Raw genomic sequence first — 27,581 nt, 5'->3', positions numbered from 1 at the left:
AATAGCACCCACCTCCCTGAGTGAGGTGAGGATGAAATGAGATAAAGCTTGCAAAATGCTTAGCACAGTGCAGCCCTCTGAATGCTGGCGATGAAATGTCTGCATGAGGCAGGAATCCACAGGAGGGGAGGAGATTGCAATGGAGACGATATAAAGTGAAAAGAGCTCCAATGGGGAGTCTGGGGCAGTGCTCAGATCTGAAGAGTGGGGTGGCTAGGAGAACACCAACAGAGAAACAATGAAACTGAATGCGCTCCCCACAGTGAGGCACCCAGAACTCGGCCAGGTCCTCCAGGGTAGCGTGCCAAGGCAGGGAATAGCTGGCCCATGGTGAGCGCCTGAAGCCCAGGCACTCTGGCTCTCTTCATGCCTCCCAAGCTCTTTGTGCACAGAGGCCTGGCGTCTTTGACTCATATTGAGCTTGCACGATGGTAAGAAACACGTGTGCTTCCCGAGTAGCTGCCCTGAAGTGCAATGAGCAGTTCTCTTGGATGTCACACTGTAACTGCCTCGGTCTGGCCTCTCTGCTCACCTCCACTTGTTAGAACATCCTAACCTGGTTTCCCGCCTCCAGACTAACTCATTCTTACCTGACCTCAGCAGGCAGTGAGTTGCCTGTTCTCAGAGAAGTCTTTAAATAGAAACTGGATGAGCCCCTGACCTGGGAGGGAGGAATGAAAGGGAGTCTTGTTCAAGTAAAGATGGGACTAGAAGATTCGGAGGTTCCTCCCTACCTAAGATTCTGTAGCATGTTTGTTGTATAAAGGGATGGATGGGTGGGTGGGTGGACAGATGGACAGACATGGCTGATTCCATTGTGCCTAGTGTAACTCTTCCCTAAAGGGAGCCCTGTGCATCAATGTGAGCTCTTTCCCACACATGTCCAAGCACCCACGCAGCTCTGCCACAGCTGATAAACCTATTCCAAAAAGGTGCCTTTCATGTGGCCCAAGGATGAGACCTGAGGGCGCCAAGGGCATGGAGAATGTGCCTGTAGAGGGGCCAACTGCTGCAGCTTCTCCTTTGGCCACTGGGGGGGAGTGCAGGCCCTCACCTAGCCCTCCCAGGTAGCTGGGGGGTCAGAGAGGGTTTAGACTGGAGGTGGAGGTTAATTTCCCTCCAATTCCAGGTAAATGGGCCACTTGCCTCCAGGAGAGCACTGCCCCAGTCCTTTAAAGGGCCCCAGAGACTTTTAAACAGTGGCACTTAGTGCTCCATTTTTTTTTTCTAATCTGGAGATTTTCATGTTTGAATGCTAGACCTGGAATTAGAGGATAGAAGTTCAAATCCTCCCACTGAATCTGCCACTCAGTATCCAGGTGGTATCTTAAGCTCTCTGGGCCTTGCTTTCTATTTGTCAAATGAAGTTGTCTATTTGGCCTGTAAGGTCTCTTCTACTCAAAATCTGAATCATGAGGCAGGGGATTGGGGGGGGGGGGTGGAGAACCATCTTGGAATTGGGAGAACTTTATTCAAGTCTTGCCTTTAGCCCTCACCGGTGTTTGGCCCTGGGAAAATCCCTTAAAGTCTCAGCTACCCAGGCACCTGTCTAAGGGGCAGATGAGTTGCCCATCTGTGTTGGTGAAGGGAGTTTCAATACAGATGAAAGTCACAGGTGCAGATTAACCCAAAAAAAGTCTGAAAAGAGGAAATGGGTTCACACGTCACAATTGTGGCTGGCGTTTCTACACCTGTTTAAGGTTTGCAAAGTGTTTTACATAGACCCTCTCATGTCACCCTCACAGAAGCCTCAGGAGCTAAGTATAACAATTGCTCTGATCATCATTCTTCACATGAGAAAGCAGTATCTGAAGCAGGCTATGAACCCAGGTCTTTTCAAGGCCTGTCTTGTAGAACTCTGTCTCCTCTACCGTGTTGAAAAAGACAGACAGCCGAAGACCTCAATGCCTGTACTAGGATTTGTCCACTCACTGGGATCTTAATCAACCAAACAATTCCCAGAAAAGCTAATCTACTTACCATCTCATTGGGACCCCATTCTGCTGCCCCAAGCCTTAAGCAGTCAAGTCCCGGCTTGTCAGTCAGCCAGTCAGCTAGCATCTAAGAAGACTCCTGCCTCTTGAAAGGGAGATTACAGGACTTTGTTCATAACAGCATTTTGTCATAGTTATGAGTCAATCTAGAATAGTTATCTTCTGTACTGTATTTGAGGGTCAGAGTCAATTCAGGATCCAAGTCTTTTTGCCTGCAAGATTGACCCTCTATTCATTACGTCATGATAATGCTAGTCTTTTCATATCTTTCCTATACCCATTCAGACCTCAGAAAAAGAGAAAAAATAAAGACTAAAGCGATCACTTTCTGGCTTACCACTGTATTAAGTAGCCTTCTTGTATCTTGATTTCAGTAAAAAATATCTAAATAAATATCCTACATTTGAATAATAAAAAAGCCTCCTGCCTGAGGCAACAGCTACCTCACTTCCAAGTTCCCTTTGCCTCTGACATTCTGCATTTATGGTTATGGCTGCCCATACTTTGTCTTTACATACTGACTACCTGCCCAGTCTGACTGCCTGCTGTACCCTCTCTGACTCCAAACTTCATGCAAGCCCAGGCCCATTACTCAAAGAAATCTATTGTCTTGCCATGGCCTAATCATTTGGCCCTTATCATTTAGGCCCTCCTGGCGCTGGCTACTGCCGTCTGACCTGTCAGTGCCCTCGAAGGATCCCTGGACCTTGCCATCCACCTTTCTCTACCTGCTCTGCCCTTTGGACTTCTGGGTCTTCTCTTCTGCCATGTATCGTCTTCCCCAGTTATGGTGTGAGTTCTCGGAGAACAAAGCCTGTCTCATATTTTCCCATTTATTCTCAGGACTTGACATAGGTTTGGTAAATGTGGTCAGCACCAAGCAGATGAGCAAAACTCAACAGGAATTATTCTTGTCTAATTTCAAATCCCAGACAGAACTCAATGTGCTCTGGCCACCATGAGCATATTTCTTATTTTTCAACAGATAATCAATATTCGGTTCTTCTGATACCCTCATTCTACTTGGCAGATGTCTCTTCAGGGGAGTCCTCCCCAGCTGGCCAGAGTTTAAGGTGGGGCACAAGGAGGCTGTTGGCCAAGGTTCATCACCAGAAGAAAGAAACTTATTCAAGAACACTAGGGCACTTCTCCCTGACGATTTCTTACAGTGTAGCACCCAGAATCTTTTTTTGATCATCGCTTTCAGATAGTCCAATGATTCTTGGGTTCTCTCTCCTGGGTCTGTTTTCCAGGTCAGTGCTTTTCCAGTGAGATATTTCAGACTTTCTTCTATTTTTTCATTCTTTTGTATTTGTTTGTTTCCTGCTGTCTAGTGGAATCATTAGCTTCTATTTATCCAAATTTAATTTTTAGGGAGCCACTTTCTTCTTTGAGACTTTGTACTTTTTTTAGAGAGTTATTTTCCTGTTCAAGGTTTTGTATTTTCTTTTTTAGGGATTTGTTTTTTTCAGTGAGTTTTTGCTTTAAGTTGTTGACTTTTTCTATCATTTTTTCCCAATTTTTCTTGTGTCTTATTTAATCGTTTTTACTTTGTTCTCTTTTGGAGCTCTTCCAGAAGTTCATTTTGGGCCTTTTACACTTGCCTTTAAGGAATCACATCTTTCTGTTTTGACATTGCTATCTTCTTCTGAGTTTGCACTTTGGTCTTCCCTTTTACTAAAATAAATTTCCAGGGTCAGGCTTTTTCTTTGTCTGTTATCCATTGGAGGAAGCAGGGATGCTCAAGGGAAAGGGTAATGTGCAGCAACAAAGGGAATAATTATACACTATAATCAAGGCCATATGTGGAAAGTTCTTTAGAAGTTTGCTTTTAGTATTCAGTGTAATAAAAGTGTGTTCCCATGATGTTGAATTAAGGGATAATATGTACCCAAAACTTGTGAAATCAATGCTAAGTCATGTAAAACAAGCAATTGCTGCAAAAGGAGGAAGTAAGAGGGTTTTTTTTTAGTTAATTCACAAATTATTTAAGAAAAAAAAAAACAAGAAAGTGTTGTTTGGGTTCAGAGCACTTCTTTGTAAAGTCTAAAAGAGCCCAGAACCTGGACCTAGAGAAGGGAAGAGAGCAGGTCTCAAACTCACTTCCTTATAGAGGAAGAGGAAAGAGAATACATCAGTCTGGAATGATCCTCTTTCAAATCCAATCAGTCCCATATTTTTTAAACCCTTCCGTCTTAGAATCAATACTGTGTATTGGTTCCAAGGCAGAAGAGTGGTAAAGGCTAGGCAATAGGGGTTAAGTGACTTGTCCAGGCTTAGCTCTCAATCCACTGAGCCACCTACCTGCCCCCAATCCCATTCTTGCTAGCTGGGACCTGGACTTTCTCCCCTCAGCTATGCTTGCAGCCTCCAGTACTGGATATTATAAAAGGCTATCCTATCCTTGGGGTATGGGTCTGCAATCAAGAAACTGAAGGAAGAAGGCCTTTGTGGCCTAGGAAAGCTCTGGAGATGTGGGGGCACTGACGAGGGCAGGTGTTTCTATTTTTTAAACACATCTTGCTTGGGACAAAACCCTTAAGAAAATGTAGTGACTGTGGGAAATGCTTCAGTGTTCAACACTTTTCACATTATTTAGGGACCAAACTCAAGGTCTCTGTAAGCTGTGAAAGAGGCAAAGCCTTTTCTCCTGTAGAGCTCTTGTTTCAGTCTTGTGAGATGTCAGTAAAATTCCTTTCTGGGCTTTGAGTTTTCCTGGCTGATAATAGACCTAGCCATTGTATACTTGGAGAATTAGTCTCTCTTATCATTTGAAGGGTCACAGTCAGGTGGGGTGGGTAAGGGCATATACTTTTTGTTTTTGTTGATCAAAGCGCCATCATCCTTTTGGGAAATAGACCCATACTTCGAAACTAAGTATAGACTAAGTAATTGTGATCCTGGTTGATTCTTGGATTTTAGAATAAGTCCATTTGGGTGTTCAGAGAGCATATTTTTTGTCTGTAGGTTCCTTTAACTGAGATTCATCTAAGAATCATCTATTAACTTGGCAGCAGCATGGCCCCAGAAGCTTCATCTTTTATTATACAGCTCTCTTTAACATTTTAGGGAACATCTTTCTCCTCTCTTCATTTTCTTCCTTCTGCCTGTAGAGCCAAGTGTTCACTGCATAACCTTAGCAAGAGGATCTTTTAAAACAAGATGACCTCCAGATGGGGGCAGCTACTGCTGAGTAGCGATCTTGCCTATATGTTGAGACTCAGCTCCACTTCTGGAATGGAGGGAGCATTGTTCCTGGGTTCCTCTGGGTGCCATGTGTAATGGATTTAGCTTGATTTCTCACCTCAGCTGCCAGCTCCACCTGGTGTTGCCTGTGCTGAAGTTATTTCTTCCACTGAGGTATTTCTCCTTGAGTTGGTCTCACAGTCATCTTCATTCAATGGCTTCCATTTCTTTGTAGGACCTGGTCTCCAGAGGTCCATGTGTTGTTTGCTTCAGGCTTTTCTAGGCTAAGCTAGTTTCTGGCAAAGCCACACCACATTGGCGATTTCTCATCACCTGCTAGGGTAGGTGATGTCCATCTCCAGCCCTAGGCAGAGACTCTGCTTTCCAGAGGGACAAGGAAACTACTCAAAGGGCCAAAGGAAATCCCTGCATCTGTCATTCCCTTGGGTGGGGGGGAACCCATGACAACAAATACAGGGATATCTGTTTGGGGGCAGAGTCTCCTGAAGATCAGGATCCCCATTTTTGTCTTTTTGTCCCAGACTTCATCCTAGTATGGGAAGAAGGAGGTTCAAAAAAGGAAGGCAAGAGCAAGAGGAAACGTAAAAAGGCTATGAGGAGGGAATATGCACACCGCATCTGGAGGTGGAAGTTCTTGAAGCAACTCCAAGATACTGGGATTCACATGGAACAGGTATGTCAGTCCCCCTTGTACTACCCCTCCCAGACAGACCCAGGCCCAGCTTCCACCTCCCCCAACCACTCCCCTGCTAATTCTCTCCTCACCTAGACTGAGGGGTTGGAGCACTCATAAGCATTTACCAAAGGAGGGTCCACCCTACTTCTACCCTGGACATGCCTGCCTTCATCACCTAACCTGGACTACTGTACCTATTTCCCAATGGTCTCTGCCTTTCCACTTTCCAGCCTTTCTACAGGAGCTAAAGTAATGTTTCTAAAAGAGATCTCCAAGTCATTCAATTGCTCAAGAAGCTTCAGAGGCTCCCTGGTGCCCTTAGGATAACATACACATTAAAAAATTTATTTCCTTTAAAATTTCATTTTCTTAATGAACAAAAATGATATTTCTCTCCCTCCTGCCTCCCACCATTTTGAATAGAAAGAGAAAACTCTTATAACAAATATGTAGAGTCAAGCAAAACAAATTGCTGTGTTGAGCATGTTTAAAAATTACATGCTTCAATGTGCACCATAAGGGCATCAGCTCTGATAGGCAGTGGGCTATGATTTATCATGGGGCTGCTGGCAGTTAACCAGGAGTCATTGTAATGGTCAGAGCTCTTTCATTTTCCAAAGTAGTTTATCTTTACAGCTTGCTGCTAATATAGAGAAATTTTATAACCTGCAACTTTGTGAAAGTTGTGCATTGTGTCAATGAATTTTTTGATTGATTCTCTAAGTATACATCGGATCATCTGAAAAGAGTGATAGCTTTATTTGCTCATTTCCTATTATATTGTTATCAATTTCTTCCTCTTCTCTTATTGCTAGAGCTAGCATTTCCAGTACAATATTGAATAGTAGTGGTGATAATGGGCATCCTTGCTTCCCCCCAATCTTATAGCTTTTCCTCATTACAGAGAGTGATGCTGATGGTTTTAGATAGATGCTCTTTATCATTTTGGGAAATGTTTCACTTATTCCAATGTTCTCTAATTTTTTTTTAATTAACATTTATTAATATACATTTTTAACATGGTTACCTGATGTTCTCTAATTTTTTAATAGGAATGGGTGTTAGATTTTTTCAAAAAGCTTTTTCTGTATCTAATGAGATAATCATATGATTTCTGTTGGCTTACTGATATAGTCAAATATGCTGATAGTTTTCCTAATATTGAGTCATCTCAGTATTCCTGGTATAGTGTATAATCCTTACAATATATTGCTATAATTTCCTTGCTTATATTTAAAATTTTTGTAGCAATTTTCATTAGGAAATTAGTCTATAGTTTTCTTTCTCTTTCTTTTTCTCTTCTGGTTTAGGTATCAACACCTTATTTGTGTCTTAAAAAGAATTTGGCAAAGTTCCTTCCTCAGCTATTTTTCTAAATAGTCTATATAGTATTGGAATTAATATGTTCTTTAAATGTCTGGTAGAATTCACTTGGCAATCCATCTGGCCCTGGAAGGAGAGGGGTTTCTTAGGGAATTAATTGATAAGTTGTTCAGTTTCTTTTTCTGAAATGGGGTTGTGTAGATATTTTTCTCATCTTCTGTTCATTTGGGCAATTTATGTTTCTTTAAAGATTCTTCTGTTTCACTTAGATTGTTGTATTCATTGGCATATAATTGGGCAGAATAACTCCTAATAATTGCTTTAATTTCCTCTTTGTTGATTGTGAATTCACTCTTTTCATTTTTGATACTGGCCTTTTGATCGTTTTCTTTTTTTTCTTTTATCATGCCAATCAGTGGTTTATCTATTTTTTCCCATAAAGCTAGCTCTTTGACTTATTTATTAATTCAGTGATTTTCTAGCTTTCAATTTTATCAATCTCTCCTTTGATTTCTAGGATTTCTAATTTGGTGTTTGATTGGGGATTTTTAATTTTTTCTTTTTCTAGTTTTTTAGTTGTGTGTCCAATTCATTGATCTTCTCTTTCTCTCTTTTACTGATGCAAGCATTTAGAGATATAAATTTTCCCCTAAGTACTGCTTTGGCAGTATCCCAAAATTTTTAGTATATTGTCTCCTTGTTGTCATTCTCTTTAATGAAATTGCTGCTTGTTTCTATGATTTATTCTTTGACCCGTTCATTCTTTAGGAAGGTGATTTACTTTCCAATGAATTTTTAGTCCTTTTTTTCTGCAGTCCTTCATTGAGTGGAATTTTTATAACATTATGGTCTTTAAAGAGAATAATTTATAAAACTGAGCTGTTAATCTCTCCTCTTGAATGTTCCCTACTAGATTCCCAAGTAAGAAATAGTTTTTAGTAAACTCAACTGCTCAAATCTCAGATCCAAGATATTGAAAGCAACTCTCTTTGACAGTTCAAAACTCTGTGTCTCTAAATCCTGGTAGAGAACCTTAGGCAAAATTATCCATCAGATAGAAATCTGTGCCCCTCTCTCCCCCTCCTTCCATGATAGCTGCAGTCTCCTCAACACATCAGTTACCTAGTGCATTTCATTCTCTCCTCCTCACAGATACTGATATTAGTCATTCACACTTTAGTACGAGGGCCTTTCTTCTCCCAATAGGTAACCTTAAATCTATTGTAGAAAAAAAGGTTTTGTCCCTGGGCAAGTAAATTTAAGGCATCTATGAGCAGACACATGAGATGAAGGCCTTTTCTTTGCCCTTGAAATTGGGTGAAATATACCCTCCAAATGTCTATAAATTCTTGTTTTTAAAATATTTTTAGAAATCCTTACCTTCTCTCTTAGTATCATTTCTAAGACAGAAGGGCATCAAGGACTAGGAAAGAGGGGTTAGGTGACCCAAGGTCCCACAGCTAGTCAGGGTCTGAGACCAGATTTGAATCCAGGTCCTTCTGACTCCAGACCTGGCTCTCTATCCACTGAGTTACCTAACCTCTCTATGCCTATAAATTATCTTTCCCCACCTATAAATTCTTTAAGGATAATCCCTATAGGAAGTACCATATGTACAGCATAGGGGTTCTTTAATCATGGGCTAATGTGCTTTCTGGTCTTCCAGCATGTAGTTAAGAGTAAAAAGAGATCCATACACTATGTCGTGCTTGGTGCCCCCTGGACCGTCCTCTGTCAATATGCCGAGATTCTCAGGATAAAGATGCCCCTGCAGGTAAAGGTGTCCATCTGGGAGAGAAAGCCCATTGTCCATCTCCCAAAAAGAAGCATGATGGCTTTTGTCATTCAGGAAAAGCCCAGCATTCTGACACTGGCATTGGGAGTCAGGGAAAGTCTATATGGATTATCAGGGCAGGGGGTTAAGTTCAGGTGGGAACAAAAGCACCACTAGCAGATCCTCGTGCCCTTCCATACATCTGTCCAGGCAAGCCGGCAGCCAGCCCACCATTCAGCCATCTCTCATGTCTCCATCCATCTCTCCAGCCACCCATTCAGCACATGTTTGCTGAGGGTCTGCCATATGCAGAGTACTGTGCTGGGCACCATAAACCTTTCAGAGATGATTAAGCTGTATCCCTGCTTTCAAGGAAACTTGTGTTGCAAGAGAGGCAGTGTGGTGCCGTGGACAGAGTATTGAGTTTAGAGTCAGGACCCTATTTACTGATGTGAATAGGGATTAAGTGACTTGTCCAGGGTCACACAGCTAGTAAGTGTCTGAAGTTGGATTTGAACTCAGGCTCTAGGCTCAGAGCTCCACCTTCTGTACTACCCAGCTCCCATATGGGTTCTGGAGTATATGTGTTCTTATCTCCATTTTACAGATGAGGAAACTGAGGCTCCATATCCTAAGACATTAAAAATCAGAGTCTAGATTCAAATCCTTTTGTCTCCCGGCCCCACATCCAGAGCTCTTTCCCCTCCAACTCACTGTTTCCATAAGGTCCTCTCCACGGTGTTGTGATAGAAGCCTTCCAAGGCTCCCCCCTCCTCCAGCAGGAGAGAGTGCAGGGAGGGGGATCCCTCCAGCCCGGGGCTTCTCCCTGCACCATGATTTCTCCCTGAGGTGGTGTAGGATGGAAGGAGCCACTCACGTAGAAAAATAGAGAAGCCCTCGTGGAGACGGGCGCGTCCCTGACTTCTTACCTGTGTCCCCTGTCTGTGAGCCCCGGGGTGGGCCTCGGCTCCTCTTCTGGATGCCAAGATGTGGTCTTCCGGGCTACCTTCCCCCGACTCCTACCCCTGGCCCAGGAGGGCGCCGGGACCGCTCGATAGTCCTGATCCTGGGAAAGAGTCAGTCCAGTCTATAATCGAGGCCCCCCGAGCAGTCCTGGTGTAGTGAGCAAGCTGGCCTTGCCCTCGGGGAGCCCCAGCCCCGGGCACATCCTCCAACACTGGGCTGGGCCCAGGGAGCGGGACCTAGAGGGAGAGGGAAGGCGTTCACAGCCCCTAAATAAGTGCCTGAGAGGGCTCACGGGGGCTCCGCTGTCTCTGTGAAGGTCATGCCGAGTCAGACTTTTAATTGGTCCGAATACCTAATGAAGAAACTGGGCATCCCTAACCCGCTCTACCAGGAGGTTCCCCAAATGCCTCAGGACTACTACACGTACCCGTTCAAGGAGGACGAGTTATCCAGGTAAGGGGGCGCTTCTCCCTCCCCTCTGGCCATTGGCCCCAGCACAAAGCGCTGGAAAACGTGCTCCCCCTCCTGGCTTTCCCAGGACTGCCTCAAGTGTGGCGGAGAGGGAAGGACTCCAGAGAAGTCCTTTCCCCAGAGCTGGGTGTCTCCAGCAGCCCGATCCTCCCTGGGGTTCCTCCCTGGGCCGGAAGCCTTTCCTAGCCATTCCCTCCAAAACGCCCACCAGTCTCCCCTCCAGGCCAGAGCAGAATGAGACTAAGAACACAGCCCATGCCAGGCCTGCAGATCCTGAAGAGAGCTGTTGGAGCTCCCCTGAGTCTTCTCTGTTCCTGCCTTCATAATCCTCCTTCCCCTGCCTCCCTGCCTCCTCTGCCTCCTTTTCAAAGCCCTCACTTTCTAGCTCAGTAACAACTTTAAGACAGAAGGGCAAAGGCCAGGCAAGCAGGGTGAAGTGACTTGCCCAGGGTCACACCATGAAGATGTGTGTGAACCCAAGACCTCCCGTCTCCAGGCCTCGCACCCTCTCTCACACAGCCACCTCCTTGCCCTCCACTCTCTCCTGATGGCATTATCTCTGGGCCCTTCAGCATCCTGGTTACCTTCCTCTGGACCAGTGATTCCCAAAGTGGGTGCCACCGCCCCCTGGTGGGTGCTGCAGCAATCCAGAGGGACGGTGATGGCCACACTTTTTTTGTATTGCATTCCATTTTGAGTTCAATAAATAGTTTCACAATTTCCAGGGGGCGCTAAGTAATATTTTTTCTGGAAAGGGGGCGGTAGGCCAAAAAAGTTTGGGAACCACTGCTCTGGACTCTCTCTACCTTATCTTTTTTTTTTTTTAATTTTTTAAACATTTATTAATATTCATTTTTAACATGGTTACATGATTCATACTCCTACTTTCCCCTTCACCCCCCGCGCCCACCCCCCCCCCCCATGGCCAACACACATTTCCACTGGTTTTATCATGTGTCCTTGTTCAAGACCTATTTCCAATTGTTGATAGTTCTATTGGTGTGGTCGTTTCGAGTCCACATCTCTAACCATGTCTGCCTCAACCCATGTGTCCAAGCAGTTGTTTTTCTTCTGTGTTTCCTCTCCTGCAGCTCTTCCTCTGAATGTGGGTAGCATCTTTTCCATAAGTCCCTCAGAATTGTCCTGTGTCATTGCTTTCTGCTGGTACAGATGTCCATTCCATTCGATTTTACCACAGTATATCAGTCTCTATGTACAATGTTCTCCTGGTTCTGCTCCTTTCGCTCTGCATCACTTCCTGGAGGTTGTTCCAGCTCGCATGGAATTCCTCCAGTTTATTATTCCTTTGAGCGCAATAGTATTCCATCACCAGCAGATACCACAGTACCTTATCTTTTTAAATTTACTTTTTATTTCCTTTTTTAAAACCCTCACCTCCCACCTTAGACCTGTGCATTGATTCCAAGACAGAAGAGCGGTCAGGGCTAGGCCATGGGGGTCAAGTGACTTGCCCAGGGTCACCCCACTAGGAAGTGTCCAAGGCTGGACTGGAACCCAGGACCTCTCCTCTCTCGGCCTGGCTCTCCATCCACCGAGCCACCCAGTTGCCCCCATCTCTACCTTATCAACGTCCCTTCCAAAATATGGTCCCCACACCCGAGGCCAAGCTGCAAACACGGGCCGCCCCTTCCTGCGGCCGCGGCCCTCCTCGGCTGACCGCTCAGTTCCCTTTTTCTGCTGGCAGGTTCATGGGGAGCGAGAATCCGCAGACCTTCTTTGCCAGCACCCAAAGGCACCAGATCGTAAGTGAATAACTGAGCCTCACGTCCCCTGGCATTGGGGTCTCTGGGCCCAGGTTAGGGATCCTTGCGTGGAGCCCGAAGGCTGGCAAAGCATTCAAATCCTGCCTTTGGGATTCACCAGCTCCGTGATTAGAGCCGCGCGTCAGAGCCTTTAAGCCTTTCCAGGACTGCGCTAAGGATTGAAGGGATAGACTCTTCCCTTCGTCCTAGAACCATTCCTGGGTGTTGGATCTGAGGCGGAAGAGCAGGAAGGGTGAGGCAGTGGAGGCTAAATGACTTGCCCAGGGTCACTGAGCTAGGACGTGTCTGAATGCAGATTTGAACTCCAGACCACCCATCTCCAGGCCTGGCATTCAATCCCTCGAGCCCTACCTTTAGTGCTGTGTAAATACCAGCCACTGTTACTGGTCTGGGTCATGGGATAGTCACCGCCGGTGCCGAGCACAGGGCCTGGCACATAGCGGGCTCCTACAAATGCTTGTTGAATGGAATCCAGAAAGATAGCATTGAGGGTGGCAGAGTACTCGCAGGAAGGGATCGCCCTGGAGGCCTCCTTGTCCAACACCCTCATTTTGCAGAAGCGGCAGCCCAGGGACAGGGATGGATTGGCCCAAGGTCACTCAGCTAATGGAAGAATTTGAACCCAGATCTTCTGAGTCTAAGTTCATTGCTCTTTCCATTGTACCACACTGCCTTGCTTTGGGTCAGTCTCTGTGAAATGGAAAAGTCACAAATCTGAATAAATTTTAAGTCACCAAGGCCCTCCCTTTGGCCACTTCATGATCCTCAAATAGCGCCGTGCCAGCCATGTGTGAATGGAAGGCTCTGCCTCCCCACACCAGCGGTCAAAGAGAATCGGGCCTGCTTGTCCTCGGAGCTATCGTCGGCCCTCCTTCATTCCCTCCCCCCCCAAGTTTGGGGGTTTCCCTTCAGCATGTCTGCCCAGAGAGGGGTGAGCAGGATGGGGCCCAGTGGGGGATCCGGGTGCGCCTCCCAGCCCACAAGCTGACCGATGTCTCCCTCCCTCCTCAGCTCTATGGGATCTTGGAGAAGACGTCGTTTGGGCATCAAAGGAGGGGCCTGTTTGGGATCCAGCAGCTGCTCTCCCAGAAAGTCTTCCACGCAGCCTTCCCTCCACATGACGTGAGTCCCCCCTTTCCAGCCCCGCTCCCTGCTGCTGGGGAATGAATGAGGAACTAACCTGGGAGTGGACAGACAGAAAGAATTGATTCTAGACAAAAGAAGGCAGAGCCTTGGCCACAGGCCACCTGCCTTCTTATAGAAGACTCCTGGGGCAATGAATGAATGAATGAATGAATGAATGAGGGAGAAGCACTGATTGGAGGTTCACTGTGTGTGTGCAAGACTCTAGAGTTACAGAGACAGATGCCACGCCATGACTCAGTACCTGCCTACCTATTGACATCATTTCCTCCTGAGTGTAGAAGCTCCTGAGGCCAGGGCCAGCCCGCATTTGGGCCTTCCTTTCTTAGTATCTCCAGCCCTGCACTTAGCACAGTCCCTGGCACACAGCTGGACCCGCTGACCATCCCTGCTCTCAGGGAGCCTGTGTTCAAAGAGGGAGCGCAGGGACAAGGGAAGGCTGCTTTGGCTAGGGAAAGCACAAGGCCACTGAGTGGAGACAGAGGAACGATGGAGCCATACCATTGGTTTGATCACTGAGGCTAGAACAAGGGCAGAAGGGTTTTGGAGCCGCAATGTGGGGAGCTCGCAGTTGGGAGACTCCCTCCCCCAAGGCCAATGGACACCCGGTTTGTTGTTGATTTGTTGGGTGCAGGGAAGGGCACAGGCAATGCAGCCTGCATAGTAGAAGGGCAATGCCAACCCAGCACTTCCTTTCCTCCCCCACATTATTTTATTTATTTTTTAGAATATTTTGCCATGGTGACATGATTCATTTTCTCTCCTTCCTCTTCCCTCCCCGCTTCCAGAGCTGACAAGCAATTCCACTGGGCTATACCTGTATTATCAACTAATACCTGTTTCTATATTATTCATCTTTGTAATATAGCAATCTTTTAAAACCAAAACCCCCAATCCTATATCCATAGAATCAAGTGATAAATCATGTATTTTTTCTGCATTTCTGCTCCCACAGTTCTTTCTCTGGATGTGGATACATTCTTTCTCCTAAATCCCTCCGGATTGTCCCGGATTGTTGCATTGTTGCTAGTAGCAAAATCAATTACTTTCAATCATGCTACAAAGTATCACTTTCTGTGTTCTCCTGGTTCTGCTCCTTTCGCTTTGCATCATTTCCTGGAGATTTTTCCAGTTCACGTGGAATTCTTCCAGTTCATCATTCCTTTCAGCAAAATGATATTCTATCATCATCAGATACCACAATTTGTTCAGCCATTCCCCAATTGAGGGATATAACCTTATTTTCCAATTTTTTGCCACCACAAAGAGTGCAGCTATGAATACTTTTGTACAAGTGTTTTTCTTATTATCTCTTTGAGTTACAAGCCTAGTAATGGAATTGCTGGATCAAAGGGTATGCATTCTTTTAAAGCCCTTTGGTACCCAGCACTTCTCCATGCCAACACCAACTTTCCATTTTCCACGGTGCTGCTGCTCATTGTCGCCATGGTTATTATGGGCTCCCAAATCTGGCAAACACAATGGAGGCTTCTGAGGGGAACAAGGTCCTGATGCCATTGAGGGTGTCCTGCTTCCAGAGGGGTATCTAGGAAGGGACAAGAGGGTGACACAATGCCCCAGCCAGGGCTCACAGGACCATCCAAGGATTTCTAAAGTACCTACTGTGTGTGCAAGTCCTCTGCTAAATACCAGAAATACCAAGGCAAAAGGAAAGGGGAGATGAAAGCAATTCACATTCCCATAGTTGTTCTTGTGAAAAAGTAAAAAAAAGGAGGAAGCTGGGTAGAGAGCCAGGCGTAGAGACAGGAGGTCCTGGGTTCAATCTGGCCTCAGATACTTCCTAGCTGAGTGACCCTGACCCAGTCACTTAACTCCCATTGCCTAGCCCTTGCCTCTCTTCCACCTTGGAACCAACACTTAGCTTAGCTTTGCAGGTTTATCCATACACCGTTGTGGAGAGGTAGGGACTGGCCATGGGACAGTGAGCTAGGAAGGGACAAAGAGGAGAACCCCTAGCTCAAAATTAGAGATAGTGGGCTGAGCCAAATTCCACTCAGAGAGTTACTGACTAGCCGGGTGACCTGGGGCAAGTCACCGAAATGCTCTTGGCCTTTACTTTCCTCATCTCTAAAAGGGGTGGAAGAAATGACTGTGAAGATCCCCTCCAGCTTGAGATCTGGAATTCTGCCTTCCTGCCACCCTTCAGGGACAGAAGCTTTCTCAGCCCATCCCGGCCCTCTTCTCATTTGTGTCGGTGCTTTGCATGGCCCTCTCCTTCTCCCTTGGGCTTGCTTAGTTGTGTGTCCATCCTATCCTCTATTACATTCCAGGCATCTCAAGCAGGTTCTGCCACTCTCCAGAGGGCAGCTTCGACTTTGAGGCTCCAGGAGTGGCCTGTGAGAACCTCACCAGTATTCCCTCCAGAGTCAACCAGCAGACACAGTGAGTGCAAAGAAAAGCCATTTCCCAAGTTCAAGCCATCACTGAACATGTATTAAGCACCTCCTGTATGCCGGGCACTGTGCTAAGATCTGGGAATAGAGAAAGAGGTGAAAGACGGTCCCTGCCCTGCAGGACTTCCTGTCTCGTGAGGGTCAGAGCATCTGCCACAAAACCTTCCTGCCCCCCCCCCGACTCCCCTCCAATCCATGCAGCCCCCATGGACAGAGTGGACACACATTCGGAGTACGACGGAAAGGACATGGCTGTGGGGGCGTGTGTGACTAAGGCAAGTTCCTTGTCCACAGCCCGACTCGCACTCATGACCAGCTCTCCTTCGGCTCTTCTCTGCAGCCAGCAGACACATTCCTTGAGCTGCTTCTTCCCTTAAGTCACCCCCTTTGTGCATGGCCAGAGCTGTGCCTGGGTCTGTGTCCCCAGTGAGCTCCTCCTTGGGATTTCTCCTACGGAGCAGCTAGCTTTGCGGCCAGACGCCTGGGGTGAGCTCGCTGTGCCTCCTCCGTGGAGCCCACCAAGCCTGCGAGCCTTCCTGCTTCAGGATCACCCAGGAACCTGCTCCGCCTTTGCTCCAGGCGCTGCCCTCCCCTTCCAATTCAGCCAAGATCAACGTTTTAAATTCAGTTTTATTTTTCTTGCGGTCCAAATGAGCTCTCTTGCCCTTCCCTCCCCGACCCATTGAGAGAGCAAGAAGAAACCGAAGCCTGTGAGCAGACACGCAGCACGTCCCACTCTGGGCTCCCCAGTTCTCTGCCTGGAGGCGGGGGGCACTTCACGAGTCTCTTGGAAGGGCTGCGGCTCACCGGGGTGCTGACCGGAGCGGCCGAGCCTTTTGCAGTGCTTTCTGGGCAGCGTTTCTGTGCCGTGGGCAGCGTGCTCCCGAGGGGGCTCGCTGGGCTTTGCACCAGGCCTTCTCAGTCTTCCTGGGTTTCCCGGAGCCGCTCCTCTAACGTTTCTGACAGCCCCCCTTGTCCAGCCGCCCCCAAGCGATGGATGTCCTCCTCCCAATGGCCAGGCCTTTGCCTTGTCGAAAAGGGCTGCACGGAGCCGTCCTTTCCTCTTCCTTTGATCTCTGCGTGCTGGGCCTACGAGGGGCGTCCCCGGGTCCAAGGGCTCTGCACAGCTTCGTAGCTTTTGGGCCAAAGATCCAAAATGCTTCCCAGAATGGCTGCCAACGGCGCGCTCATTAAAGCCCCCTCCCGTCTCCTCAAACATGTGCTGCTTTCCCTTTCGCCATCCTCGCCAATCCGGTAGGTGCAGGTGGTGCCTCTGAGTTGTTTCCATTTCTATTTCTCTAATTAATAGTGATTTTGAGCATTTTTTTTCCATGTGCTATCAATAGCTTGGAGGTCTTCCTCTGAAAACTGACTATTCGTATCCTCTGGCCATTCAGCAACTGGAGATGAGCTCTTATTTGATTTCTTTTTAACCCCTTACCTTCCATAGAGTGGTAAGGGTGGGCCATGGGGGTCAAGTGACTTGCCCAGGGTCACACAGCTGGGAAGTGTCTGAGGCCGGATTTGAACCCAGGACCTCCCGTCTCTAGGCCTGGCTCTCAATCCACTGGGCTACCCAGCTGCCCCCATGAGCTCTTATTTTTAAAGGAAAACTTGTTCACAGTTGTTAAGGACTCGGCAAGTCTGGTTGTGTCTTTGCAATTGGTTCAACACGTGCTTATCTTCCTTTTATTTTCCGGGGTTTTATTCTGGACTTTCTGAGCTGGGAAATGGGTTGAAGATCCCTTCTCCCGCACCAGAGACTTAAGTTGTGCCCATCCTCCGGCACCCTGAAATATGGCCCAAAGGCTCGCTTTACTGCTGTGCCCTCCCCCTTCCTGACGACCTTGCCGTGCTTTGCATCACTCCCTGCCCTTACACAAGCACGTGCCACCCATCCCCACACCCCTTTGGAGGTAGGAATTGCTTCCTTTTGCTGGTTATTTGTCTGTTCCTGGTGCCTGGCTCCATCCCCGTCCCCCAGTAACTATAAGTGTTTGCTGACTGATTTCCCAGACTTCCCAGCCATCGGGCATCTGGACAACTCCTTGGATCCCCTCTAGGGTCTGGCGTCTCTCCTGTCCATTCCGTGTGGCCCTATAAGCGTGTCTTCCCTCCCCTGCAGGTGGCTTTCTGGAAGGCCCGGTATATCCCCTCCCTTTCCCCTCCCAGAATGGCTCCCACGTGGTGAGGGCATCATCAATGGACTTGTACTATCTTGGATGGATCCTGGAGGCTTTCTTCAGAGCCCGGATGGCCTACCGTGTCCCAGCACACATTAATGTGCATCGATGGCGTCACTTGGACCCGGGTTCTAGACGCTCTGTCTGCCTGTCGGCATCTCGAGGTCCCTCCCTCCCTCTCCTTCTCCCCAGGCTCAGTGACCTGCCTCACTGGCTAGAGAAATCCAGCCAGCCGTGTAGGAAGGCGAGTGCCTGACTGAGGGAGCACGCTCCAGCTCCTCAGATCCAATAACCTTGGAATCACTGGATCTCTTCCGGGCTCTCTGAGACTGTCTTCTCTGTCTTCTCCAGGGCCCCTACCAAATCCCTCCCGAGGGACTGCCCTCTCAGGATTTGAACCAGCGTCAGATCCTCTTCCGATACTGGGCCAAGTGGAGCAAATGGAGGAAGTATCAGCCAATGTATCACATCCGAAGATACTTTGGAGAGAAGATAGCCTTCTACTTTGCCTGGCTGGGTGAGTCCAAGGCCTTTCCCATCCTGGTCTCTCTCCAGGATGACATAAATCTTCACGCTGCTCCTTCCTAAAACCCTAAGGTTGGGAGATGAATCACAGAATCAAAGCATCTCTGAGCTGGAAGGGACCCCAGCAGCTTTCTGGGCCAACTTATCCCCCAAAGGAAAGCCCAAGATAGCCCACCTAACCAGTAGTTAGCCAGCCTCTGCACAGCATGTTAAAGTGGCAATAGCACTAGTCTTAAGTCAGAGGATGCAGGATCAAATCTTCCCTCTGATGCTTATTATCTGTGGAACTTGTGACAAGTCATTGAAATTCAATGGGCCTCAGTTTCCCTATCAGTAAAGTGATCGGGTTAGCTTAGGTACCCCTCAAAGTTCTTTCATTCTTTTCTTTTTCATATTTTTCCATCTATTTCTTTAAATATTACCCAATTATATGTAAAATAATTTAATATTAATTTTTTAAAACCCTTAACTTCTGTGCATTGGCTCCTTGGTGGAAGAGTGGTAAGGGTGGGCAATGGGGGTCAAGTGACTTGCCCAGGGTCACACAGCTGGGAAGTGTCTGAGGCCAGATTCGAACCTAGGACCTCCCGTCTCTAGGCCTGGCTCTCAATCCACTGAGCTACCCAGCTGCCCCCTTAACATTAATTTTTGAAAATTTTGAATCCCAAATTCTCTCCCTCTCTCTCCTTCCTCATTGACTGAGAAGGGAAGCAATATGATATCAATTATATAGGTGAAGTGATGCAAAACATATTTCCATAATAGCCATATTGCAAAAGAAAATATGTGCAAAAAAAACAAAGAAAAATAAAAGTAATAAAAAAAATGTTAACTTTAATCTGCATTCAGAGTTCATCAGCTCTTTCTTTTTTATTTGAACATATTTAATTAATTAACTAATTAATTAAATTAATTGATAATGGTTACATGATTCATGTTCTTTCCCTCCCCTCCTTCTACCCTCCTCCCATAGCCAACAAGCAATTCCACTGGGTTTTACATGTGTCATTGATCAAGACCCATTTCCATATTATTAGTATTTGCACTAGGGTGATCATTTAGAGTCAACTTCCCCAATCCTATCCCCATCGAACCATGTGATGAAGCAGTTGTTTTTCTTCTGTGTTTCTGCTCCCACAGTTCTTTCTCTGGAGATGGATAGTGTCTTTCTCATAAGTCTCCCGGGATTGTCCTGGGTCATTGCATTGTTACTAGTAGCAAAGTCAGTTACATTCGATTGTGCTACAATGTATCTGTCTCTGTACAATGTTCTCCTGGTTCTGCTCCTTTCACTCTGCATCAGTTCCTGGAGGTCTTTCCAGTTCACATGGAATTCTTCCAGTTTATTATTCCTTTGAGCACAATAGTATTCTATCACCAGCAGATATCACAGTTTGTTCAGCCATTCCCCAATTGATGGACTCCCCCCTCATTTTCTAATTTTTTGCCACCACAAAGAATGCAGCTATGAATATTTTTGTACACGTATTTTTCCTTATTATCTCTTTGGGGTACAAACCCAGAAGTGATATGGCTGGATCAAAGGGTAGACAGTCTTTTAAAGCTCTTTGCCATAAGTTTCAAATTGCCCTCCAGAATGGTTGGATCAATTCACAACTCCACCAGCAATCATCAGCTCTTTCTCTGGAGGCAGCGAGCATTTTTCATCCCGAACCCTTTGGAATTGTCTTGGAACCTTGATTTGGACAGAGTAGCTAAATCATGAACAGCTGATCCTCCTTATGATATCGCTGGTACTGTCTACAGCATTCTGGCTCTGCTCGCTTCATTTGGCATCAGCTCATATAGTTCGTCCCAGGTTTTTCTGAAATTGTCCTGCTTATTATTTCTTAGTTGGCATCCATTCCAAGCAAGCAGTGGTCCTAGACCTTCCTTAACTCTCCTTTTTGAGCCAATGCAGATGAAAGACTCTTTTTGGGGTATTTAGTTTCTGTTGCCAGATTCAGCTCATTTGGAGTTTTAGGATTCCTAACACTTTTTTTTTTTTTTAACAAAACTCTGCTATGCTCTTAGACGCATCTTTTATTATCAGCCTTTGTTTCCATCTTATGAATAGTTTTTTTCTTTTTCAACATTAAAAATCTTTATTTTCCGTTCCAAATTCCCTGCCTCCCTCCCTCTACCTACCCACCCTTACCCAGAGGAGGGAAGAAATACAATACCCATTATACCTATGAAGCCATTCAAAACATTTCCAAGTGAGTCATTATTTTCAAAATTTAAGTTGCTTAGGGGGCAGAGGTCCTAGATTCCAATCTGGCCTCAGACACTTCCTGGCTGTGTGACTCTGGGCAAGTCACTTCACCCCCATTGCCTAGCCCTTACTGCACTTCTGCCTTAGAACCAATGCACAGGATTGATTCTAAAATGAAAGGTAACAAAGTTAAAAAAAAAAAACTAACTAAAAAAATTTAAGCTGCTTAGTGAGTTCCCTGTGCGCCCACACTGGCGCCTTCAGACAGCTCCCACTTTTCCTTCTCCCTCTGCATCTTCCACATCTCACTCTTCAAGCTGTCCCAGCCCTCCTTCATGCAAGCCTGCCTTCTCCCCATCTGGGGCCCGTACAGAGTGCCCCGGGTCTGCCCAGCTCCCCTCTCTTCTGCCACACACTCCGGATGTCTCTGGGCTGCATCGCCATCGTGGAGCCCCCTCGCACCCAACTTCTCCCTGCTGATAAGAAGAGAGTCGCCCCATCTTGGTTTCACATCAATCCAAAAGAGCACTAGATTGGGATATGAGAGCTTTGGAAGGATTTGATTATCATTAAAAGTTATAGGCAAGGATGGCTGGGTGGCTCCTTGGATCGAGAGCCAGGTCCAGAGATGGGAGGTCTTGGGTTCAAATCTGGCCTCAGACACTTTCTGGCTGTGAGACCCTGACCAAGTCACTTAGCCCTCACTGCTGAGTCCTTCCTGCTCTTCTGTTCTAAGCAGAAAGGTGAGGGTTTAGATATTGTACTAAGCGCTGTTGGGTTCTGTCACGTCCAATGCTACACGATCTCATGGATTCTTTTTTCATGAGGTTTTCTTGGCAAAGACACTGGAATGGTTCGCTTTTTCCTTCTTCAGTGCATCCCAGTTTCACAGATGAGAAATGGAGGCCAATAAGGGTTAAGTGACTTGTGCAGGGTCACACAACTAATAAGTGTCTAAGGTCACATTTGAATCCAGATCTTCCTGACTCCAAGCCCAGTGCTCTAACCACTGCACCACCTAGTTGCTCCAAGCAATATATTTTTTTTTAACTCTCATCTTCTGTCTTAGAATCAGTACTGCGGACTAGTTCCAAGGCAGAGGAGTGGTAAGGGCTAGGCTGTGGGGGCAAAGTGACTTGCCCAGGGTCACCCAGTGAAGAAGTGTCTGAGGCCAGATTGGAACCCGGGACCTCCCATCTCTGGGCCTGGGCTCTCCATCCACTGAGCCACCCAGCTGCCCCCTCCAAGCACCTTATGAAGCCCCAGCTAGCATCGATCCCTTCTGCCTGTCCATCTGTCTGGCTCTCCGTGCTTCTGTCTCTGTCTGCCAGCCCCTGAGCTCGGCCTTGGTGCCGTGTCAGCTCCCTGCGGTGCCAACCACGTGCACCTGAGAAGTGCACACGAAATGGTGCCAGCTCTGGTCCGGAGGGGAGAGCCGGGAGCGGCTCCCTGTTGAGCTGAGCCTGGAAGGGAGGCAGGAATTCCAAGAGCAGAGGCCGTGGGTGGTGGGGACTCCAGTCCGAGGCCAGTTTGGCAAGGGGTGAAGCCCAGGGTGGGGAGGAGCCCGAGGTCCAGCCGTGCCGCTGGCGCCCCTTGCAGAACCCCCTGCCCTTCGCCGGTTTCAGGGTTTTACACAGCGTGGCTCCTGCCGGCGTCAGTGGTTGGGATCGTGGTGTTCCTCTCGACCTTCTTCGGCTCGGGCACAGACATCCCAACGTGAGTGGCGCCCCCCCCAACCCCCACAGGTCACCCTCTCCCTCGTGGGGCCTCACCCAGAAGGTGGGGAGCCGCCCGGAGCCGCTTCCTCTGTGTCCTCAGACCCCTGGGCTAGCGCTGCAGGGGCTCCGGCCCTCCGGCCCTCTCCTTCGATGGAGGGGGTGCCGAGGTGGGGAGAGGGTCCTTGTCCAAGGGGGCCCAGGGCTGCTCCTCTTCTCAGCATATCCGTTCTCAGAAGAGCCCCCCAATCCCCTGGGCTTAGGCACTCCTCTCGTGGGGGTGAATGCTGGCTCCAGCCCTCCTTCTAGAGGAAGCCAGGGGGGACTAGAGCCAGGATTCGGTTTTGAAGGCCCAAAGACCCCAAAGATGGAATCTTCTTATGAACAAAAAGCCCTTCTGAGAAAGATTTCAGCCCGGGGGGCCGAGGAGAATCCCAGTGTGAGCCCAGGGCCCTGGCCCGGAGGTGGGGGAGGCTGTCGGGGGAGAGGCAGGGCTTGGACGTGCAGGGGGACCTCTGGGTCCACTTTGGCTCTGTGAAGCATCCAGAGAAAGTGTGACCGGCAGGGGTGAAGCTCAGAAGTGCCAAGAAGGCTTCTGTGCTTCCAGAGGCCTCGCCCGGAAACCTTTGTGCGCAGTGCCGGGCAGCCTCTGCCCCAGAGCAGAGCCTTCCCCGCGCCCTCCGCCCTCCTCCAGGCGGCTGCACCGTCTGGCCCTCTCGGGGAAGGCCCGGCTGAGGCTTAAGGCCTGGTGGCAGACGGGAAGCATGGGGAAGGCCCCTCATTGGGAGCAGCAGCCGCCGGCCTCTCCTGAGGATCCGAGAACATAAAGCACTGGGCGCCTCCTTCAGGCTTCCGGCTCAGCCGCCTTGGGAAACGCGGCCTTTCTCCGCCGGATGTCCAGCCAGCCATTTCCTTTCTTTCGTTCTTGTTTCCCTCCCAGGGAAGAAATCTGTAACGCCTCGACGGACTACGAGATGTGTCCCTTGTGCGAGGACTGCCCGTTCTGGAAGCTGTCCACCATCTGCGAGGCTGTGAAGGTAGATGAGGGGGCAGCCAGGGCTTTGTGCTTCTTCTCGTCCCCCTCTGCGGGGCGCCAGGAACCCCAGGCAGCCCTGCTGGGCCTCCGTCCCCGGAAGGCCGGGCCGAGTTCAGGGAGGGCCCCAGAGTCCTTGGACAGGAAAGGGAGACGGAGGGCTGCAGCTGGCCGGGACGGGGAGAGGCTGGTGAGTGGCGGCAGGCTGTGGGCGGACCTGCTTTTCAGGGAGCCCCTCTGGACCACTGGATGGATGGAGGCGAGACGCCTTTACTACGGAGCCTCCCTCTAGGGGTTCTGTCCCTCGGGCCAAGCTGTGGACGGACTCCATGAGCCCGGCTGCCCTTCCTGAGCATCTCCGCTCCCCGGCACTCTGGTTAGGAAGGGCCGCACTCTCCCGGCACCTGGGTCACAGCCGGCCAGGGGGATCCCTTGTCTTCTCACCCATGTGGGGGCGTGTGTGTCCTCCCCGGGACTCCTCTGTCCTCCCAGCTCCCCCCCAGCCCCATTCACCAAACGCGATGGAGTCTGGTCCCTCCTAAAGCCGCTCCTCTTCTCCGCCTGGGGGCGCTCTGTGCTCTGGGCGGGCTCCCGGGGGTGTTGGCTAAAACCCAGACGGCAGGGACTCCAGAGGCCGAGGCTGAGGAGGAGACGAGCCGCTGTTGACCAAACGGCTGTATGACGGTCCCTCTCTGAACCTCCTCTTTAAAACGCTTCTCTGGATTCCCCGGACCAGGGGCCCATCGGCCGTCTGGAACCCCTCTGGCGGTCTGGCGGAGTCTGTGGGCCCTTCTCGAAAGAGCGTTTGCCGACGTCTATGCTAAGAGGCGGCACGGCAGAGCCACAGCAAACAAGCTCTGCGAGCCCGAGAGAGGGAGCCGGCCAGGGGCCGGGGAGGAGGGCAGCCCCTCCAGCTCTGACTTAGAGCCAGTCACGCTCCCCTCCCCGCCTGCACTTCGTCCCAACATCGTGGAGCGGAGAGGGACCCCGGCAGCGCCGCCCAGGAGCCCCGTCCCACGAGGGGCCTTCCTTCCCTGCCTCTGCAGCCTCCCGTCCTCCAGCGTTGGGTGGCGGCTGGGATCAGAGCAGCGGAGAAGGACACGGCGGAGCACCCGGGTGTCTTGGCCAAGAAAGCCCGGGCCGGACCGCATGGTTCTCGGGCACGCCTGCATCCCAGGATCCAAGAGGCCGCCCGTGGGCAGCCTGAAGTGGGGTCGGAGGTTCCTTGGGGCGCACCAACGCTCTGCTCTGCTGGGCCAGCAGCACCCACCGTGGTTCAGAAGAGGCTCTGGGTCAGCCCCATCTTTGGGCGGAGGATCCCTGGGCGGCTCCGAGCCGTACTCTGGGCCTGGAGAAAGGAGGTTCTGGCTAAGCAGCCCCCCACCCGCTCCCCCAGGCCTCTCCATGTCAGAGAGAAATGGAGCATTTACCGGACGGTGCACCAGACAGGACTGCCTGGGAGGGAGCCGGCGCCCTACTGGCCAGCCCCGCCCCACCTTCTCAAGAGGCCCATCGCCCGGGGTGTTCGGCCACAGGGCTGAGGAGCAGGATGGCCCCCAGGCCCCGAGCCCCACGGCAGCCCTTTCTCCAGGAGCCCAGGCCGGGTTTCACCCAGCAGTCAGTGCAAGTCTGAAGGCTCCCCCCGCGCCCTGCCTGCGGGTCTCTCCAGCCCCTCTGGGTGTCCCCCGCCCAGGCCGAGCTGCTGACGTGGTCCTTCGGCCCGGCCCCGCCGCTCACCCGTCCCCTTCTGGCCCCGCAGACCGGCCAGCTCTTCGACAACAAGGGCACCGTGTTCTTCAGCGTGTTCATGTCTCTGTGGGCCGTGATGTTCCTGGAGAACTGGAAGCGGAAGAGCGCCCGGCTGGCCTACCAGTGGGACTGCTCTGACTTCAAGGTAAGCCCGAGGCTCGGGGGCCCGGCCGGCCCTCGTCGTGCCCCCCCGAGCTCTCCGTGTCTCTGTTTCAGGAGCAGCCTCTGCCCCAGTTTGCCATCGTGGCACCGCTGGCCGCCTGGGACCTGACCGCTCACCGAGAGGAGCCCTTCCAGAAGAACGACTTCCAGCACATATTCGTGGCAGGCGCCATCATCGCTGTCATGGTAACAGCGCGCTGGGCCAGGGGCGCCCCAGACTTGGCTGCAACCTGTGTTTGCTCCCCGTTTTAGAGTCATGACCGTGTAGTCTTTCCAAGGCAGAAGGGGGTCAGGGCTGCCGATGGGCTCTAAGTGACTTGCTCAGGGCCACACAGCTGGGAGGCCATCCAGGAGCCTGGCTCTGAGCCCCCGCCTAGGACTTTGGGGGGTTTGTTTTATTATCTTACAAAACTCCTTCCCTGCTGGGCCCTGTCGTAGGAGCGCCCCCGTCCAGAACCAGACCCCCAATACCCAGAACCGCCCTGAGGAAAGAGAGGCCGCTCTGGTCCGCTCCCTCCCCCTCGGAGAGCTCCTCCTCCCGCCCGGCCTCATGTCCACGTGTCCGCGTGTCCGGCCTTCTCCTGGGCCTGCTTCTCCCGCTCTGCAGTGGTTCCTCTGGCTTCTCATTTCTTAGAGCTCAGCAGTATTCCATCCGTGATTTGTGCAGCCATTCCCCAGCGCGGGCACAGCCCCTCCATTTCCACTTCTTTGTCACCACAAAAAGAGCTGCTATAAAACTGCTTGTGCAAGTAGCTCTTAAACCCTCACCTTCCGTCTGGGAGTCAATGCTGTGTATTGGCTCCTAGGTGGAAGAGTGGTAAGGGTGGGCAATGGGGGCTAAGTGACTTGCCCAGGGTCACACAGCTGGGAAGTGTCTGAGGCTGGATTTGAACCCAGGACCTCCCGTCTCTAGGCCTGACTCTCCATCCACTGAGCTACCCAGCTGCCCCCTCCTTTCCCTTTTTTTTACAATTTCTTTGGAATTTAGACCCAGTAGTGATAGTACAGAATCAAAGCGTATGTATAACTTGATAGCCCTTTGGGCACAATTTTTTAAAATTTAATTTTATTAATTTATTTAGAATATTTTTCCATGGTTACATGATTCATATTCTTTCCCTCCTCTCCTCCCATCCCCCTCCCGTAGGCATCAAGCAATTCCACTGGGTTTTACATGTGTCATTGATCAAGACCTATTTCTGTATTATTAATATAATTTATTAATAATTATTAATATTAATAATTAAAAGCTATCTAAATGATCATTTAGAGTCTACATCCCCAATCATATCCCCATAGACCCATGTGTTCTAGCAGTTGTTTTTCTTCTGTCTCTACTCCCCCAGTTCTTTCTCTGGATGGGCATAGTTCCAAGTTGCCTTGTAGAATGGTTGGATCCGTTCACAACTCCACCAACAATGCATTAGTATCCCAATTTTGCCACATCTCTTCCAACATTTATCACTTTCCTTTATTGTCATATTGGCCAGTCTGCTAGGTGTGAGGTGGTACCTCAGAGTTGTTTTAATGTTCATTTCTCTCATCAAGAGGATTTAGAACATTTTTTCCTATGATGAATGATGGCTTTGATTACTTCATCTGAAAATTTCTTGTTCATACCTTCTACCATTTGTCAATTGGGGAATCAGCCTAGGACTTATAAAAACTATATTATGGAGCAGCTAGGGAGCCCAGGATAAGACTGCCAGGCCTAGATTTGGGAAGACCTGGATTCAAATCTCACCTCAGGTACTTCATAGCTGAATGATCCCCCATCGCCTAACCCTTACTTCTCTTCTTAGAATTCCTACTGGGACAGAAGGTGGCAAGACCCTATTAAGGAGGGTCAGCAGATGCAGTCTCCTTCCCTCTCTACGTTCTCTAGTAATACAACAATGGACATTTAGATCAGGATTTCAAGTTGGCAGAGCCCTATATATCTGTGGCTTCATTTAAACCCTCTAAGAAGCCTGTGGGGCAGGGAGAGAGGCTATTATTATGGATGAGGACACTGGAAAGAAGAGATAAAGTCCACCCAGCTAGCTTGGACTCGGGACTTTCTAACCCCAAAGCCAGCCCTCTGCCCACTGGGCCACACTGCCTCCTATGCAGCCTGTGCACGCTGGTGAGCAGCCCTGAGTCCTGGCTCGCTGGCTAGCAGGGGGGCCTCCGGGGAGGGACCTCCCCTCGCTGGGCTCCAGTGTTCTCGTCTAACGCGATGCCTCTCCCACCGGGGTCAGCTTCCCT

General features: G+C 49.4%; 1 protein-coding gene across 1 annotated transcript in view; it reads left to right on the top strand.

The window, feature by feature from the left end:
* Positions 1 to 428: 428 nt before the first annotated feature.
* ANO7 (anoctamin 7) overlaps positions 429 to 27,581 on the top strand; it is a 76,510-nt gene continuing 49,357 nt past the window's right edge. The window contains exons 1-11 of the mRNA XM_044669515.1: positions 429 to 501; positions 5,723 to 5,874; positions 8,867 to 8,974; positions 10,257 to 10,393; positions 12,117 to 12,174; positions 13,207 to 13,317; positions 18,287 to 18,452; positions 22,301 to 22,391; positions 23,331 to 23,427; positions 25,183 to 25,317; positions 25,389 to 25,520. Of these exons, the coding sequence (XP_044525450.1) occupies positions 429 to 501; positions 5,723 to 5,874; positions 8,867 to 8,974; positions 10,257 to 10,393; positions 12,117 to 12,174; positions 13,207 to 13,317; positions 18,287 to 18,452; positions 22,301 to 22,391; positions 23,331 to 23,427; positions 25,183 to 25,317; positions 25,389 to 25,520 (1,260 nt within the window). The remainder of the gene's footprint in view (positions 502 to 5,722; positions 5,875 to 8,866; positions 8,975 to 10,256; positions 10,394 to 12,116; positions 12,175 to 13,206; positions 13,318 to 18,286; positions 18,453 to 22,300; positions 22,392 to 23,330; positions 23,428 to 25,182; positions 25,318 to 25,388; positions 25,521 to 27,581) is intronic.

This window comes from Gracilinanus agilis, chromosome 3, assembly GCF_016433145.1.
Source record: "Gracilinanus agilis isolate LMUSP501 chromosome 3, AgileGrace, whole genome shotgun sequence".
Classification (NCBI taxonomy): Eukaryota; Metazoa; Chordata; class Mammalia; order Didelphimorphia; family Didelphidae; genus Gracilinanus; species Gracilinanus agilis.
Note: the sequence above shows the minus strand (reverse complement) of the source record. Positions and strands in the feature narration are given on the sequence as shown.